The 19,926-nt window shown below is 38.0% G+C and overlaps 1 protein-coding gene across 2 annotated transcripts in view; it reads right to left on the reverse strand.

Moving 5' to 3' along the window:
• MLPH (melanophilin) overlaps window positions 1-19,926 on the reverse strand; it is an 872,816-nt gene that overhangs the window by 122,254 nt on the left and 730,636 nt on the right. For both annotated transcript variants that reach the window (XM_044060732.1, XM_044060731.1), the window contains one exon: window positions 8,973-9,065. In XM_044060732.1, coding sequence (XP_043916667.1) covers window positions 8,973-9,065 — 93 coding nt within the window. The remainder of the gene's footprint in view (window positions 1-8,972; window positions 9,066-19,926) is intronic.

Consider the following 19,926-nt stretch of genomic DNA (forward strand, 5'->3'; position numbering starts at 1 on the left):
ATGCTTTAAAAGAGTTATCAGACAACTCTGAAGTTAGAATAATGAAAGCAGATAAAGGGGGAAAGATTATAGTTATGAACACCAATGACTATAATAGAGGAATATTAGACATGTTAAAAGACACTGTTAATTATTGTAAAGTCACTATAGAATTCGTGAAAATCAGTTTTAGGAAAATAGATGTTCTTTTATTTGACATGTTTTGCCAGGGTGAAATCGAGAAGAATGACTATGATTTTCTTCTTGTAGAACATCCAACAATGGCACATTTTTTGGTATACCTAAATTACAATATGGTTTGGAAGATCTAACCTTTAGGCCAATAGTATCGGCCAAATATTCAAAAACTGAAAATATTTCTATTTGGCTGGACAGTATTTTAAATCCTGTGGCACAAAAAGCGGAATATTTTCTTAGGGATTCTTGGCAACTTTTGGAGATTTTAAGAAAAGTTCAAACAATAGAAGAGGAAGTGAACTTTGCAACATTGGATGTCAAGAGTCTATATACTTCCATTGACCAGGTGGAAGGGATAGAATATATGAGAGACTATTTAGTACACAACACAGAGATGAGTGGCGATAAGGTCAATACCTTATGTTCCCTTATGGAAATAGTCCTTGACAATAACTTTTTCAAATTTAATAATGTGTTCTATAAGCAAACATCGGGAGTAGCGATGGGGGCTAGAGTAGCCCCGGCTTTTGCCAACATAGTAATGGCAAATTGGGAACAGAGGTTTTTGAAAAATCATCCTAGCTTTGAGAAGGTCCAAATGTACTTTAGGTACATAGTTGATTTGTTTTTCCTATGGAAAGGTGAGCAATGGGAGTTCAGTGAAATGATTACTGATTTGAACAATACTACTAGTTTTCTACATTTTAAATTGGGAAATTTTGGTAGAGACATCAACTTTTTAGATCTGCATTTATATATAAACCATATTAATGGTATGATTTTAAGTAAGATTTATAGGAAATCATGTTTTACAAACCAATACCTCCACAAAGACAGCCTTCATCCCCAACACATGAAAAAGAGTGTTGTGAAGGGGCAGATGATAAGGCTAAGTAGATTGACTACAGAGGATCACGTCTACTGAGATGAATTAGTAATCTTGAGGAAAATGTTTGTTGTGAGGGGTTATAACATCAATTGGATCAAAAAGTTGGAAAAGGAAGTAACAAAACTAAGGGAGGGTGTAGCAAAACCAATTTTGTTAACTACTGACATATTAGTGGAAACACCAAGAATAGTACAACAAGAAAGTCAGATTTCAAATAAAAATGAGCAAGATTTGAACATGTTATATACAGCATTTCCACTCCCTATAGTGAACGAACTATGGGAGATTAAGAACATTATAGAGAAAAATTGGAGAATAGTTCTGGGTAATAAAGACCTAGTAGGCTGTCTAGGAATGAGACCAAAATTTACCTACAAAACAGTCAACAATATCAAAAAGATTTTGGAAAAAGTAGATTTGTCATCACAATCTAGGGCTAGAGAGGTAACTACTAAAAAAGGGTACCTTTGACTGTAATAATTGCAGACAATGTAGATTCATAAGCAATACGTCCTTTGTCATTTTGAAGCACTTAAAAAGAACTTTTTGGGCACAAAAGTATTTCAATTGTCATAGTGATCATGTTGTATATTTAGCTTCCTGTATGACCTGTGAATGTTATTATGTAGGCAAAACTGTTCGAGTCTTGAAACGTAGGATATACGAACATGTCCTGGCAATAAAAAATAAGGACAAAAATAATGTTCTAGCAAGACATGCTTTAGTATGCAGACAATTTAAAAAGTTTGAATTTTTCATCTTGGATTATACAGATAAAGGTACATTTATGGGAGATGTTAACAATAGATTAGAACAGAAGGAAGCCCTTTGGCAACTATTATTGGGGGCAGATCAATTTCCAGGTCTCAATGAAGTTATTAATATTAAATGTTTTTTGTTATACAAATGATCAGTATATATTTATAACATGAGACGTTATTGATTAGTAACTAACATGGTTTTTGTTCGACACTTATTTGTGTCATTATTACATTGTTACTAACTTCCATGGTAAGATCTACTAGATGTTTCTTTAGAATAGTTCCATTTTGGATAAATTTGTAATGTGTTATCATCAGATTTATAGGTTGCCAATTTTAGGTTTTCACAATTATGTATGATATAAATGTAAACAATTGGGACAGTGATCATTGGATACATTGTCATACAATTTAGTCTACAATTAATAGTAATTTATTATATTACATTGTAAATATACGTAAGTATGGTGTAATTTTTTGTATATAGGATCTGTGTATACATATATATTTTTTCGTGTTTTTTATATATATTGATATTTATTCTTATTATTGCATCTAAAGTAAAGAAAATGCAGTTTCAAGATATTTAAAATTAACTTTTCATTTTCAAATGGAAAAGTTATGACATCACATCCTGTATAATCTATTTAAAAGACAAGTTTTTGGGAGGGCACTTGTCTTTTTCTGAAGAAGTTCACGTTTTTAAAATAAAGTGGAAGAAAGCGCTAAATTCAAATTGCCTCTTTTGTGGTAATACACGCATTGAGCTATTTTTTGATCATTTTATCGCAGAAAATGAAAATCAGTTATCATGAATAATAAACACAAAACTTGTTCTTTAGATTAAACAGTTAAAAAATTCAGTTAAATAACATTAATTGAATAAATGAAGAAATATATGTTGAAAATCCATCTCAACATAATAAGATAGCTGCCCAACAAAATGGCATCACTGAATAAAAAATCTGAAAGATGCAAAATTAAAATTAAAAAATAGTTGGCAAAATTATAGTTAAAAATAGTGGCAAAGAAATGTCATTGCACATTACAAGAAGGCAACCTGCCGAATTAGGACAAATAATGTCATTATCAGGCAGTAAAATCCAGAGTTGGGCATTCAGAAACAGGTCCAGCCTGGCAAACTAAATAACCAAGTATGAACAACCAGCTGATAAAAGATCAAAGTGGGATCCTAACATCTACAGATATGCTAATAATTACTTTCAGTAGGTTCAGTTGGATAGAATTGTCAGTCTATGTAGCTGTATTGCTCAGCAGTAAACTGAACCCTAACAAATCTAAAATTTCATTTAGAAAATCTGATGCTTCCAAAAAGTTGGCACGAAGTCTCTTCAGTCAATAATACTGATATGTATATGGCTTCCCTACATCTCACTGACTGCAAACTGGATGAGGTTCTAATCCAATCTGGCAAAGCTCATTGCACTGATTTTGAACTTTCTGATTACTGTCTATAGGAAATCACTGCCTGACTGGTTTCTAAATGTACATAAATGTAGACAAATATTTTACAAATTTCTTTTTTCTTCACGTTGATGTAACTATGGGATTGGTATACTTTAGTTAGGGAGTGAATGGTGCAGGACTCTTTCCGCCTCGCAAAAAATGCTTACATTTAATTTTTTGTTGGATTGAATTTTCAAACAGTTGTGCTTGGAAAGTTGGTTTCTCATTGAATTATTGCTTAATAGGTCATAGTGGAAGTTATAACTATAAAAAGGCACCCATTTCTAAATACCTCCCAAAATACTGGCAAAATTGAAATCATTATAAACAGCATCTGTTACTTCATTCGTCTGTCCCTCAGAAGTGAACATCAGTGATTCTCATTCAAAAACTCACATTTGTTACCAACCACATATTCTACACTGCTTTCTATTCTTTTTAATTATTCTATGAAAAATGGCTTTTCCTGGTTAGGGGTCGCCACAGCGGATCATCTGTCCGCTCATGACTGGCAGTGGAGTTTTGCGGTGTTGAGTTGCCAGCCCGGCACCCAACCTTCCACAGAAGGCACACACATGCACACACTCACACCTGGGGCCAATTTTAGAGTATCCAATCCACCTACTGCATGTCTTTAGGATGTGGGAGGAAACCAGAGCACCAGGAGGAAACCCATGCGACCACAGGGAGGACATGCAGACTCCGCACAGAAGGCACCCCAGCCGAGAATCAATACTTCCACATATAAACTCCATTGAAAGAACTACATTTATTATGGACATTCATAAAAGTAGTTTTAATAAGATTGCACCAGCCAACTAGAACTACCTTCCACAGAAATTTAGAAAAATAATAGAATGCACCAAATTCCTAAAAAAGACCGATGTTTGCACTTGTTATATGGACAAGCATAATGCTATTAGTCAGTAACTTACTGCAGTAAACACAGAGTACACAACCAGAGTAATCCTTATCACATTTGTCTGTCAGTTAAAACAAATTACATGTGTAAACATAGTTTGATATTTTTTTCTCTAAACGTGCCACTAGACTTATGTTTTTTATGTCTTAAAGCACATTTTCTGAAGTTTAGCTCTATGTTAAGTAATTATTCTGTAATAATTGTATTGTTTTCTAATATTCTGTACTGTTGAAATACACTTGTGCCCAGGCTGTGGCTGAGAAGTCCTGAAAACCCAGCTCATCTACATTGTTAACAATAAATAAATAAATAAATAAATAAATAGAAATAAAACTTGCAGAAATAATTGAGATTCTAGACAGGTTTCATACTAATGAAATCCTTGTAAGTATCTTCAATGAATTTCAGATAGGGCACAAGCTGTTAACCTACCTTGTCCAGTCAAGAACATATATCTAATATTGCCTCCCACTGGTCATTTGTGGTACTAGTTGTATTCATTTATAAACTTATTCCTTGGCATCCCATTAAAGTTGCAATAATTTCAGAATCTCAGAATTGAAAAAAAAAAAAACAGAGATGGAAAGATGTAAATAATCTGAATGACATATTTGGACACGTTTTCAAATTGGTCTTCAACTAATGATAGCTCTTTCAATACTAGTAAATAAATATCTTTGATAGGGATAAACATATACTGGCTGCTGTGGCAACTACTTTTCTAACCAAATGCATACGTGAAAGCATTCTTTTTTTTTTGACTGCCAAAGTTGCAAGGAAAATTTACCTTTCCCCAAGCTGTCATGATCTTGATTATATTGTGAGAATACAGGTAGGTCTGGCACAGGCACTTTCCGCCGACTTGAGTGCAGGATTAGAATTCCAGTTATGTTCCATTTTTTAGTCAAGTAATTTCAGATTTGTGGCACCGAGCCTTTGATGAGGAGGAAGAGTCTCTGTTTTGAAAATGGTAACATCTAAAATAGCTGATTTTGTGATTTTGCTTTATAAAAATTGATTTTGTAAAATTCCAAATTGAATAAGTATGTAATATTTTACAAAGCAAATTCAAGTTATGAAATTGCTCACTTATTCCAACAGAATGAATTCACTTTCATTCTCTCCTATCAGATACACGTCTTTGACAAGAGATCTTATTAAAGAGTAATGATGTTAAAATGAAGAAATTAAGCAAATTAAACATTATCATTTTCCCAAACTCACATCATGTGTGCCCAAGTTCATGTTTTAATCAAGGAACCAGACAATACTGGAATATGTCAAAACTGCAAATTAAGCCAACTGTTTTAAAGACAGCTTTGATTTTCTAACCACAGGTAGAACATCAAAAACACACACACACATACACACACATATATATATATATATATATATATATATATATATATATATACATATATATATATATATATATATATATATACATACATATATATATATATATATATATATATATATATATATATATATATATATATGTGTGTGTGTGTGTGTGTATTCCTGACCGCAGGCAGAGGGCATCTACACCCCCGGAAAGGCTGTATACACTCCCTGAAGTGCATTTTCATTTAGAGAAAAGGCCATCTGTTAAATTGTTTATATTTGTGTTTCTTTTCATTTTATATTTTTTATGTAAAATATTTACTCTGCATGAATCATCAAATTTGATCTAGTTTATGTAAAATTCTTGCTGGAGGAAGTATTTTACATAAAAAAAATACATACATACATACATACATACAAATATTTCAAGCACTGGCATTAATGGCCTTCTAGCTTGCCAATATACCAAAACACTTGTTCCCATAATAAGTATCCAGGCTGTTCTTAAAATATCTAAACTAGTACTTACTTTAATGTAATTTGGTAGTCTGTTCCATGCATCGGCTACTCTGTCAGAGAACCAATTAGTACACGTCTCATTCCTATAGAATCTCCTACATAGGTCGTCTGATGATTCTCTAGTACTTTTTGTTAACCCCAAACATTCCCAGAGGTAGTTGTCACTAAATGCCCTATATACCTGAATAAGATATCCTCATAGTTAGTTGTAAGAGACACTGTAAAAGTTCAGTTAGTCTTTCATAATAACTTAAATTTTCACATTCATGGATGCCCTTGGTATATTTCTGCTGTGCTTTCTCCACTTTACTTATGCCTGTTTTCTTATAAGGTTTCCATATTCTTATTCCATAATCAAGTTTGGGTCTAATGTTACTGACAAACAATGACTTCATCATTTTTGATTTCCTAGACTTTATAAATCTTTTTATACAACCTATAGTTCTATAGCTATCATTAACCAAATTGGTTGATATGATTAGAAAAAGTCATAGCTGAACCTGCCCATATACCCAGGTCCTTAAATGAGTCTACAGTTTCAATCACTGTGTGTTATATTAAATATTCACATTTCAATTTATGCCTACCAAATCTCATGTGCTTAGTTTTTGAAGTATTTATCAGCATATTATTCTCCTCTGCCCAAATGGTCAATTTAGTCAAGTTATTTTGCAAACATGCATTATCTGTAACGCATGTAATCAGTTTACCCAATTTCAGGTCATCTGCATAAAGACTGTAGAACACCTCAGATGAAGAAGTTAGGTCTGAAAGATACAATCTAAACAAGTAAGGGCATAGGACAGAACCCTGTGGGACACCCTGACTGTAACTATTTCACCTGTCCAATTGCTGTTTGATACTTGCCATGTCCTATTTGTAAGCCATGCAGCTATCCATCTTATCAAGAATATATCAATACCTATTTGTACTAATTTATTGATCAGTGTTTTGTGTATGACCCTGTCAAATGCTGAGGTTAAATCCATATAAGTTATGTCACAGCACATTTTTCATTTATAGTTATTATATTACTATAGTACATCATGTTACAGGTGGTAATAGACTGTTTTCAACATATGCATGCTGATATATGGTTTTAAGTCCCAGCCTATCCAGCTCTGACAATAACTTATCCAATATTACCTTCTCAATTATTTTCCACAACATGAAATTAGACTTGTGTCTCTATGACTCTGGGTCTGTCCTACTCCCCTTTCCCTTGAAGACAGGTTTAATAAGAGCACATCTTCAGTCTCTCAAATCACCCCATATTTATATGACCTAGTGAATAATAGATATAATGGTACTGTAAGTTCTTGCTGAAGTGTTCTCAGGCCATTGTTACTAATTCTGTCTCCTCCCTGTGTTTTGTTTGGATCCAGTTTGTGCAGTTCTTTTTCAATATAATCTAATTTGATTTCAGTATCCGGGGTTACCTGGATTTCACTAGGACAACTTATCACCCCTTTTGTGGAGTCAAACTGTTTTGCATTAGATTTTGTAAATATATCTATAATCTGTTGTGTCTGAGCATAAATTTTAGAATCTGCACACAGTTTATCAATTTGTGTGTCTTTACTCTTTCCACATCTTATGTATCTATAAAAAAGTTTCCTATTATGCTCAATATCTTTATAAAAATTTCCTCAACATTTTCTTGGTCCTGTCTCACAATATGCTTAATCCATTTGTCCAGCTTATTTACTTAATGTCAACATACACGCATATTCAGAAGCACAGATATAAACTCACACATATATATATAAAAAAAAACACACACCCACATTCATAAACTCAGACAGACTCACACATGCATTGATGGAAACACAAACACACACACACACACACACACACACACACACACACACACACACACGCTTTTCTTTTTTATTTTACTTTGTTTTAATTTACATTTTATGATTGATAAATAGCATTGTTTAGCGAATGTAAAACATGGCGGCCATTTGTATTTTAACTGTCAGAGCTTCATGGCAGCTGATTATGCTGCCATGAAATGCTGGACTTCCTTTTCAGTGGCCATTACTTGTACATTAACACTCTGCTGAAGAATGTTTGTTCTACAATCAGAGTTTAATGTACAGTTTGCCCATTCTCTAAAGAATTTTATCCCAGCAGGAATATTCAGTAACAGTTTTGATTGGTTGGTTGATGTATATTTCATCCTTCTACTGCAAAGCAGCAGTAGTTTCTATAACGTTTAGTTTTTAATTAACAAAATTCCGGTAATCATTTTGTTTCATAGTTAACACAATATTAATAATCATAAGTAAATCACTGCAAAAATTCTAACAGTAACTATTATATTACATCTTCATAGCTGAAAAAGGGGGTCTATGTCATATAATTCAAGGTTCAACTCCGTGAATCTCCATTCTTCAAGCTAAAAAGAGTGAATGTTCGCATCAGTGAATTTTCTAAAACAGGGAATGCACTTAGTTGACCAACACTGTGACCGTCACACATACCACAATATGTCAAACCCACCTACCTATATATACCAACTCTGAGATTGCACTACAGTGGGGAAAAGGGAAAATTTCCTGAATTTGGCAAACTAATTCCATTCCTTGTTTTAGATATTCACTAATGTGAACGTTCACTCATGTCGGCTTGACAAATGGAGGTTCATGGACTTGAACCTTTGATTATATGAATTAGACCCAAAAAAAAGGAAACTTACCATGTTAGTTTTTTATAGTCTATACAAGTGACTGATTAAAACCAAATATAGAAGGGTCTGCAGGAACTTGACAGTTATGTTCAGTCTTAATTTATTTATAAAGCTAAAACCAGAATTGGGAAAATGCTACTTGTTTGAGTCTAAACAAATCACACATCAAACCTGTATACACAATAGAAATACACTGACCTGTACACCTGTTTTCTCATTAGGCTTTTCATCTAGTGAAACTGAAAGGCCAGCAGCACTCAGAGCTGCTATTCTGCTTTCTATATCAGAAACCTAAAAAATAAAACATATCTTATTTTAGGCAAAATGAATTGCATTTATCAGCAAAGTCTGTAATACATTTTTCTGATGTGTAATGAAAGACAGAAAATGGGTGTTATAAATCTGAGAAAACGTCTCCAGTGAATGTTTACACAGACTCTTATTAAGTTATGCCAGCTGAATGAATATCACAGTTCTGGCAAATTCACAGAATGATTTACTTTGTCTCCTAAGTTCTATCTGTTTAAGACTTTAGGAGCAATATTATAATAATCCAAACAACATCATACAAATAAATCAAGCAGGTATTAAAAACAGACCACTACAGATGAGCAAGTACAGCCCAGTGTTTAGAATATTAATCTATCCAGTCACAGTATAAAAACACAAACATATACACACTCATGCACATACCTGTATACAACACATGCAAACATTTGCATTGGTATGTGCACATGCATACACACACACACACACACACACACACACACACACACACACACACACACACAATTATATGCACATGCATGTGCACATGTGCATGCAAACAGATGCATTGGTTCATAGGTTCATAGGTAGGTACTAGGCTATCTACCCGAGGGCATTTATAAGCCTAGCCAGAGTGTGTAGGCCTTCGCTGCCCCATTGATTAATTAACTGATCCTCTGTCAAGAAGAGCCAATGAAGTGATCCCAGGGGTGTATTTTCTGTTACCCATCCACTTGTCAAGGTTTCTCTTAAAGAGTGTTAGTGAGGGGCTCTGCCTGATGTAATTTGGAATTTTGTTCCAAAGCATGAGGAGTCTCTGTGACAAGAATCTATCCCTCCAGCATGTTCTATTTATTGTTGTTGTGAGGTTTAGCTCACTAGAGCATGTGGCTCGCAATGACTTGGATTTCTTTAGGTGGAGCATGTCCATCAATTGTGAGTTGGACATGGCTTTGTAAGTCAGGCAGAGATCACCTCTGAGTAAGCGATATGCCACTGAGTAAAGCCAGCACTTTTTCAGTCAGGCTGCATAGGACATATGTTTGAAGCCAGTAGTCCTCTTGGTGAGGTACTTTTGTGGTCTTACCAGCTGTTGGAAGTGCTTGTGAGGTACATCCCAAATGGGGCATTGTACTCTATGATGGGTCTAATGAGTGACAAGTAGAGGGGCACTAGAACCTCTTTATTTCTAGATGCGAACCCTTTAGTAATTAGATGGGCCATATAGAAGGATTTCCTAACTACTTTGGCAATACGATTGTCAAAGGAGAGATTACTATCTACCTGGGTCCCCAGATCTCTTATTACCTCTTCTGTATTACGGGGGCTGACACCTATGTGGTAATTCGTGGGTGTTTTGTTTTTCACAAATGGGATGACTATGCAATTTTTGGCATTAAGCTTGAGGCCATGACTTTGACACCAGGTGTCCATCTCAGTAAGGCCCTTTTGGAGGATGTCCGTGTCAGCCGGAGAGTCAATTATGGCTCCCAGTTTGCAGTCATCGGCGAACTTGGTTAGCCATAGTCTTCCTCTGTTTGCCTGTACTTCTGAAAAGTATATGCTGAACAGTAGGGGTCCCAGGACTGAGCCTTGTGGGACACCACTTGTGACTGGTTTAGAGTCGGACCTGGAGCCCGCTATTCTTACCATGTGAGTTCTTGTCTGTAAGCCAGTTGGCAACCCATCTTGTGACGTAGGGGTTTATGTTTAGGCTGGTGAGTTTTTCTGTAATACCTGAGTGGGGAATGGTGTTGAAAGCCTTGGCAAGGTCAAGGTAGGCTGTGTGAACCACCTTTCCCTTGTCTATGGCCTTGGTGACTGTCTCGAAGAAGTCAACCAGGTTTAGTAGGCATGATCTGCCCTTAACAAAGTCCAACTGGGTCAGGTCAAGTGTTTAGGGGTTCCCAATGTCTTTGTTAATGAGTTCCATGATGATGAGCTCCATAGCCTTGCAGACCAGGCTAGTCAGGCTTATGGGGCGATAGTTACCCGGGTCAGTTGTGGCTCCTCCTTTGTGAAGAGGAATAACCGTTGCTGTGCACCATTCTATGGGCACATAGCCTGTGGAGAGGTTGAACAGCGTGTTTAGGTGGGGGGGTTAGTACGTTCTGTAGTTTATGTAAGACGCAGCCTGGGACACCATCTGGTCCCATTGACACTGTGTTTTTGGCTTTTGAAAAGGGCTGTTTTCACCTGTGCGTCTGTGATTTTTGGGACACTACACTTTTCCGGTATTGTTGTGGGTCCTTTTGGAGGTGAGAGGGGGGTGAAGTTTGTACTGAATCTATCTGCCAAGATGTTGGCAATATCAGTAGGTTCAGTATATTTTGTGCTATTTTGCACTAGCTCGAAGCATATCTGTGAATTGCCACTTAGATTCTTAACATAGCTAAAGAATGCTTTGTGGTTATCTTTTGAATCCTTGGCTACTTTTCTTTTGAAGTTAGCATTGGATGATTTCATGAGGGACCTTAGTTTCTTACTGATACTGATCAGGGATGTCTTTCCTTCTTGGGATTTGCTTTTTTTCTGAACTAGTTTCCTCCTTCTATTGTATAGCCTGTTTATTGCAGGGGTCCACCAAACTGGTTTTCTTCTCTTAGAGGAGTAAGTCTTGGTTTTGCTAGGGATGGCATGAAACATGCATCATTGTAGGTGCTCATAAAGTGCATTTGTAAAGGTTTCTGCATCTTGGGCAGCATTATCCTTTAGCGTGGGGGCTGTGAAACTTACCACCTCTGTCTTAAGTAAGGTGAAGTTTGCTTTAGAAAAGTTTTTTACTGTGGTTTCCTTAGTTGTGGGTGATGGTGGGGTGTGGACATCCAGAGTGATTAGTTTATGATCTGATCTAACTAGTGATGGGTTGACCTCTGGTGTGGAACACCTGTCGCCCATGTGGTTGATGACCAGGTCTAATATGTTTTCACCTCTGGTAGGGGAGTTTACCAGCTGATCCAGGGCATTTGAGATGATGTATTCCAGGAAGCACTGGGCCTGGGAATTTGTACTTAAGTAGTTTTCCCAGTGAATGATAGGGTAATTGAAATCGCCCAATATCAGGGTGTTCAGTAGGACCTTCATGTTTTCCAGTGTCTCCTGAAAGGTGGAGTGGCGGTCCTGGATCATGGAGGGTGATCTGTAGCAGGCTACAATTTGCATTGCAGATTTGCCCGATGTTAGTTGCACATGGATGATCTCAGAGGTATCATGCTGCCCCACTAACCTGGAGGTGTAGTTATCCTTGATGAATATGGATACACCCCCTCCTTTTGTGTTTTGGTCCGCATTCTGTGGCCGAAACGTGTGGTATGAGTTGTAGCCCGGTAGTGGTGGGGTGCTCTCTGGAGCCTTGAACCTGGTTTCAGTTATTGCACAGATGTCGACGTTCTCCATACTGAGGAGTGCTTTGAGTGCGTGCATTTTGAGATTTAAACTCCTGGCGTTGAGTAGCATAACCCTCAGTTTTTTGTTAATTGTGCTGTTTATGGAGGTGGGTTTGACTTTTGAGCCTTGCCTAAAAAAGGCACTATGGAGGCAGCAAGAGCCTTGGCCAGTATTCAAATGCCAAGGGGTGACAGGTGCAAGCCATCTCTTATGAAGCAACGTGGCTTGTCGAGCATGTCGTCCCAAGCTGAGAGACAGTGAATCCCCTTTGAATGACACCAGAAGCTTAGCCAATTTTTGAAATTGGTCATTTTTTTCTTTATACTGAGGTATCATTCTTGGTGAGGACAGGATGCTACTCAGGGTCAGGGTCATACCAGCCTGGGCTACATGATCAGAGAGCTCTTCCATGGCTCTTTTCATGTAGTCCAGGGAGGTACATCTCATGTCATTCACACCAACATGAACAATGACAGAGTCATATTTGTACTTGTTCTGGAGTGGCCTGAGTGCTTGTGGTATTTGGCGGATTCTGGCTCCCGACAGGCAGTTAACAGTAACCTTCTGCTTGTCCAGCCTAGTGAGTGGGACGTCAGTGTGCCTGACTATAGAGTCACCTATTACTAGTGCGTTAGGTATGTTATTTCGCCTTAAGGACTGTGATTGTGCGGCACACTGATTTTCCGTTTTATGTGTTGTCTGGTTTGTGACGGGAAGTGCAGGTTGTTTGGGTGTCTGCTATGGAGGTCTCTGATGCTTTTGCAGGTTTTTATTTAGAGCCTCCAAATATGACTGTGTGTATTTATGTGTATTTTTTGCCAGTGCTGTTTTAGTAGGTCTGTGTGCGGCTGGAGGTGTGGTGCAAGTGTTAACCTTCTCCTCTTGACTGTCTGTTCCAGTCTTGGGTGGAGACAGCTTAGCTTCCAGTTTGGCTGTATAATTGCATCTCTTGCATATGTTAGTGTTTTGTGGTAGAAGGAGAGGGTTGTCTGTGTACATGAGGCAGTTGTAACATTGCCTCAGGTTTCCCCAGATTCACCAGCTGGACTGGAGAGTGCACTTGAAGTTGCCCTTTGGTCATGCCTGAATAGTAGGGTGAGCTGCTTAGTCACTTGGTTGGTGAGGGGTGAATAAAGAGCCTTGCCCTGCTGGGCAATCAGTGACAGGGTATATTAGTGTTTGCTATTAGGTCTGAGTAAGTACTGGGCTGTAAGATGCTTTTTGAGTGCTTAGGTTGAGAGTTAGACTAGTTTCAAGGGAAAAACTGAAGAGGAGACTTAGTGGTGATGGGAATAATTTAACCGTAACTATTCGGCACTGCCCGGTGCGCAAAACCGTGGAAACGTGGTTTTTATAGTAGGGAAATGAAAGAGATAGAAATTAGCCCAAAATGGCCAATAAACTACTAACTTCTGGGCTGGAACCACTCCTCCAGGGACAGATAGGTTGCTCAAAGCTCCCCTCTCTCACAGATGAACAGAGAAACTTCCTTCTATCCAAGTAAGGTATGGGCAACTCAGAAACTAGTATCACAGTCCTGAATTCAGCACTAGCCTGAAAATTGGACTATACTAGCTTAGAAAGGTGGGAAACAAGGAATTTTTTTTTTTAAAGATAAGGCAAAAAGAGTAAAAAATACACTTAAAACAGCTTTAAATGACTACAAATGATCATAAAAGGCTATCGCACTTTAGTGTGTAGTCTACAACAGTTAAACAAATTATTTAAACAAAAAAACAACTTTTTAAAAGTGCAGGCAGTCAAATAAGTACAGTATGTGAAAAAACAAGCTATTAAATCACAATAAATGCTGGAAAATCTGTGTTTAGGCGGAAAACAGTTAAGTACAGCAAGAAAGTACAGAAAACTGATACTTAATCACTCCAAAGTCTCTCTTCTAAGCTAGAAGGCTTGTATCAGTTTAAGGCTTTCTAGTGTTACCCAGTAGGTTAGTTACAGGAAAGATGGGAAACAAGCGCAGATGTGGTCTTTTAAATCAGAAAGTTGAAAGAGACGGACAACTGTCCAAATGGTCAATAAACTACAATTTCTGGGCCAAGAACCTTTCCTCTTGTGATAGTCAGGCTACCTAGTGCTTACCACTCCCACTGATAAGCTAGAAGGCTTTCTTCCAACACAGAAAGGCTTGCGGGGCTCAGCTTACTTAACAGTCCTGGATACAGCAACTCTGTATCTGGACTAGGCTAGTTACAGGAAAGGTGGGAAACAAGCGCAAGTGCGGCTTTTAAACCAGAACGTCGAAAGAGATGGAAAAAAAATGCCCAAACGGCCAATAGCTACAATTTCTGGGCCAGAAACCACTCCTCTTGTGGTAGATAGGCTACCTAATGCTTGCACTCCCACTGATAAGCTAGAAGGCTTCCCTCCAATACAGAAAGGCTTGGGGGGCTCACAGCAAACCTGTACCTGGACTAGACTAGTTACAGGAAAGGCAGGGAACAAGTACAAATGTAGGCTTTTAAGCCAGCAATTTGAAAGAGATGGAAAACTGGCCAAATGGCCAAATAAACTACAATTTCTTGGCTAAAACTCACTCTTCCCGTGGAGGATAGGCTACCTGGTACAAGGACATTCTCACACACACACACGCGCACACACACACACACACACACACACACACACACACACACACACACACACACACACACACACACACACATATTCACAAATATTACAGAATGAAGGCACTAAAAGAGGATAAGCATTCAACTAGTAAATGGTGCCACACATTCATACTGATGACTCATCAATTAGTAATCTTTTAGAAGCTGAAGTGGTGTCACTTATTGGACACCACTTAGCATGGTGCTTGGAATAGTAGGGTGGTGTGAAAACAACCTTGATAATATATTTGGTTGGCTGGTATTAGGCACACATATCACGTATGACAGATCATCTGATAATATGACAAGCTGTCCTTGCATATTTAACTGCTGCATGTGAAATAATTCCTGCTTTAAAAACTCAGCTTTGGCCAGCTAAGAACTTATATATAACTGGACATATATAAAGAATTTAAAGCTTTATTTTGTTTTGATGTTAATCTTAAGTGGCATTGGGACCTGCCCTCATCCTCCTGCCCTCCATCATCATCTCATTCACTCACTGTGTTTGGTGTGAGATTGTTCATACGATTTCAGGCACTCCTACTGTGTACTAAAAAGGACAAAAATAAAAAAAAAAAAAATTCCTTTTCTGTGTTTGAGGAAGCCTTCTAGCTTTTTTTTTTTTATAACTAGCCAGTTTTCTGTTTTCAGCACTCAAAAATCTCTTTGATTGATGATCTCGCACTCCCAAAAAAAAAAAAAAAAAAAAAAAAAAAAAAATTTACTGTACTTGTGTTTGTCTGCACTCTTGTGGGAGGAGGCTGAGACTCTGCCCTTCTGAGCTAGAATTTTCTAAAGGCTTATAGTGCTGTTTGCTGTGGCATAGACTGGATTCGGGCTGGCACTAATCCAGACATTCTCTAAAGTATTCAATGGTATTTATACTGCGCTGTAACTTGATTAATTAGCTATTAGCTATCATTGAAGTCTTTTAATTAAGCACTTCAGAGTTGACAGTTGTTTTAGTTTAGAAGTGGTTGTGCGCACCTGTGGCAGGAGCTTGGCTTGCATCCTTCTGAGTTGGGACAAGTGTTAGTTCTGGTTTAGGCACTTGGGCTTCAGGCCAGTTATTTTACATTAAGAGGTTCGTGTCTGCACTCTTGTGGGAGAAGAGACTGGACTCTGCCCTGCTGAATGGTGGAGTGGTTAAATTAAAAGGTTTATAGTGCCTTATATCTGTACTGTACTTAGGAATTAGGTACACCTTGTTTTGTTCTAGCGAGCTAGATGAATCTAGCCCTGTGAGAATATGCTTTTGCTTGTTTGTCTGTGGATCACTAGTGATATCTGCATTGCTTACTGTACTTATTTCCTTTTCACTTGAAAGAAAGTTACTGTTTATGTCGTTTTTTTTTAGTTACCACAATATAGAGACAAGATGATCAGCTTTAACAATTGGCTTAATGTCTGGTGTCATTCAAAGATCAGTGTCTCTGTCTGCTGGGATGACATGAAAGCTCTTGCCACCCCATAGTGCCTTTTTAGGCAAGGGCTCCAAAAACCTACCACCACCCCTAAAAAAAAAAAAAGGAAGAAACTGAGGGTAATGCTGCTCAATGCCAGAAGTCTAAAAATCCAAATGCAACTCTTCTTTCTTTCAGGTTCAGTATGGATCGATGTCTGTGCTGTAACTGAAATCTGGTTCAAGGCTCCTGAGAGCACCCGGCACCTATAGGTTTTACTCATATATTGTGTTGGAGTTCATAATTTTCATGCCCCATGGAACAGTGTCACTGTGTTCCATGAGAGGAAAATATAACTCACCCCTCTCCCCCCTAAAGGAAACTGTGGTCCCACTCCAAAGGCGCCGCCTCCCGGACCCTGTAAATTACCCCCCACCAGCTACAAGAGATCATGCCTTTTGAACTTGGTCTTCTTCAGATGGGTTGCAAACTGGCTTAGGACAGAAACTTTGGCTGACAAAGTTTGCAGGCGACTGCAAACTGGGCGCAATAGTATATAACCCATGACCCCACTCTACTGGCCCTCTGATGCAGTTCTGTACATATATATTCCTCTTCTTTTCATGGTCTTTGTCAGTCTTGACACATTTGGGGGGAGGGCAGAAGAGTTATGCCAATATGAGATGGGATTAACAGCATTCCACGTGTCCACTGAATGACTCAGTAAGCTGTAAGGCTTACATATTGTTCTTATTTAGAGTGCAGACACCAGGTTTGTTTGTGTCTTTCGGATTTTCCTGGTTAGGGGTCGCCACAGCGGAACTCCGGTCCGCTAATGATTGGCAGTTGATTTTTACGTACCGGCTTGCCAGGCCTAACATACAACCTTCAACAAAAGTACACCCATTCACGCATGTCTCCACGCAGAAGACGCTCTAGCTGAGAATCGAACCGGACAGCGTCTTACTGTGAGGCGACAACAATAAATTATATTGTCAACGATGTTTTGAGGCAAATGTTCCTATTTATCAAAACAGTATTTCTGAAAGGAAGAAAGGTGGCGGTACAGAAAATGTTGCTGTAATTTTAATTTATTTTATTTCTATTGTTCAAAACAGAAGGTGACAGTGACAGTATGTTAAACACAATATACAAATTAGTTGTCATTATGAACAGTATATGCTACATATCTGCATTGGTGTAATCGATGCAATTCTTGTACTAAAAGATACCATAATATTTGTAAAATGAGAAAAACACCTTTATGAACCTTACTGACAAAGACCTTTGTCTGGAATGCAAAAAATGTTAGTACTGCATAGAGAGGCACCTCATTATGCTTCTGTGTCTGAAAAATAAAAGAGGAAAATAATGTTTTCTCACCAAAAGTGAAATTCACAGTGTTCACTTATCATATAGAGCAGGATATGTTATGAAATCTAGGCAAACCATGTACCTTGTCTGTGTCATAAATAAATACATTATTATTTGTAAATGTGACATAATACTCTTGTTGTCTAGGGATGCCCACTTCCCAAATATCTACAATGGCTGTGTATTATCTAGTGACCACATGATGTAATACTCTTGTTGTCCATAGACCCCACATCCCATACACCTACAATGATTGCGTATTGTCCATTGAAACAATCTTTCCATTCGTTTCCTTCATGTAATGGTACTGGATGTCAGCCTAAACCATTCCAGAAGGCTATGCTTACACATACCATACTAGAGAAGTGAATAAATATCATACAGTGTGTGCTTCCTTTGCATATCTCTGAGTTACACCATGGGGTTGTTCATAAGTTCATAGGAGGTTACTAGGCTAGTGTTCCTAGAGCCATTATAAGCCTAGCCAAGTTAATCCCAAGTATCCTCATTTGTTCTTTTTGGGTAGATCGCAGAATGAATTTATGCGGGTCTGTGATCAACACTGGCTACCCCTGTCCATGAGGGACATGGGTGCCACCCCAGGGGCAAATTTGCAGTCATCCATCTAATTATCTAGGTTGCATTTGAACAGGCTCAGTGAGGATCTCTGTTTTATGTGAATAGGAAATCTATTCCAGAGAAGTGTCAGTCTCTGGGAGACATATCTGTCTCTTTGGCATGTTCTGTTAATGTCACAAGTTAGGTTGAAATCCCTAGAATGAGTTACTCTGGTGCCATTTGACTTGTGGATGTGCAGCATTTCCATTAGGGCAGAGTTGGAGATTGCCTTATAGGCCAGGCACAAGTCACCTCTCAGCAGCTTTCAGCCTGTCCATGTAAGCCATGGTTTGGAGTCCCTGTATTTTCTTAGGGAAAAAACTCTGAGGTCTCTCCAGCTGCTGCAGGTGTCTGGTGAGGTACATGCAAAAGGGTGCATTATACTCTATTAGTGGTCTGATGAGGGTCAAGTACAGTGGAGTTATTACATCCCTTGTCCAGGATGCTATGCCCTTACTTATGAGGTGTGCTACATAGAAGGCTTTTCTTACTTCTGTGGAAGCTTGGTGGTCAAAGTTAAGATTGCTATAAACCCGTGTTCCCAAGTCTCACACTACTGGATTGGATCTTAGGGGGGTGCTATCGGTATTGTAATTTGTAGGGAATTCCATTTTGCCAAAGGAAATAATAATGCACTTTTTGCATTTAGTTTTAGACCATGGCTTTGGCACCAATCATTTGCTTGCTTTAGCCCTTCTTATAATATGTTGACATAATTGCAGGACTCAATAATTGCTCCCAGTTTGCAATCATCAGTGAACTTGATGAGCCAAAGGCTGACTACTTTGCCCTGGACTTCTGAGAAATAGATGCCAAACAGTAAGAGGCCCAGCACAGACCCTTTTGGTACTCCACTGATGATGGGTCGACTGCTGGAGGTGGAGTCACCAATTTCGACAGAGTGTGTTCTGCCGGTGAGCCAGTTGGCTACCCATTTAGTAACGTAAAGGTTAATCCCTGTCTGGGAGAGTTTCTCAATGATACCAGAGTGAGGAATTGTGTTGAATGCCTTGGCAAGGTCAATGTAGGCAGTGTCCACTGTCTTACCTTCATCCATGGCTTTGGTGACTTTTTCAAGAAAGTTCAACAGGTTTAATAAGCATGATATACCCTTTATGAAGCCAAACTCAGTTGGGTCCAGTGTTTGAAGATCACCTATGTCCTTTCATTTATTTATTTATTATTTATTTGACACTTATTAACTGGGTTAGTTTGACTGGGCAAGAAAACCTTTTTCAGCAAAGACCTGAGAAGAAACGCTCCAAAACATAAAAAAAAAAAACAAAATATATACAAATATAGAGAGTAACAATAATGAAGTCATATGGTATACCAACAGTAAACAGTCTTCTAAACAAAAACTTAAATAGTTGCATACACAACAGAGAGCAGGAGTGCAGTTAACAATTGGCAGTTAACAAGTTAAAATATGAAATGATTTAGCCTTTGACAATAAACAGATTTTTTGATATTTAG

Source organism: Protopterus annectens, chromosome 2.part0, assembly GCF_019279795.1.
Source record: "Protopterus annectens isolate FY-2018-M chromosome 2.part0, PAN1.0, whole genome shotgun sequence".
Lineage (NCBI taxonomy): Eukaryota > Metazoa > Chordata > Ceratodontiformes > Protopteridae > Protopterus > Protopterus annectens.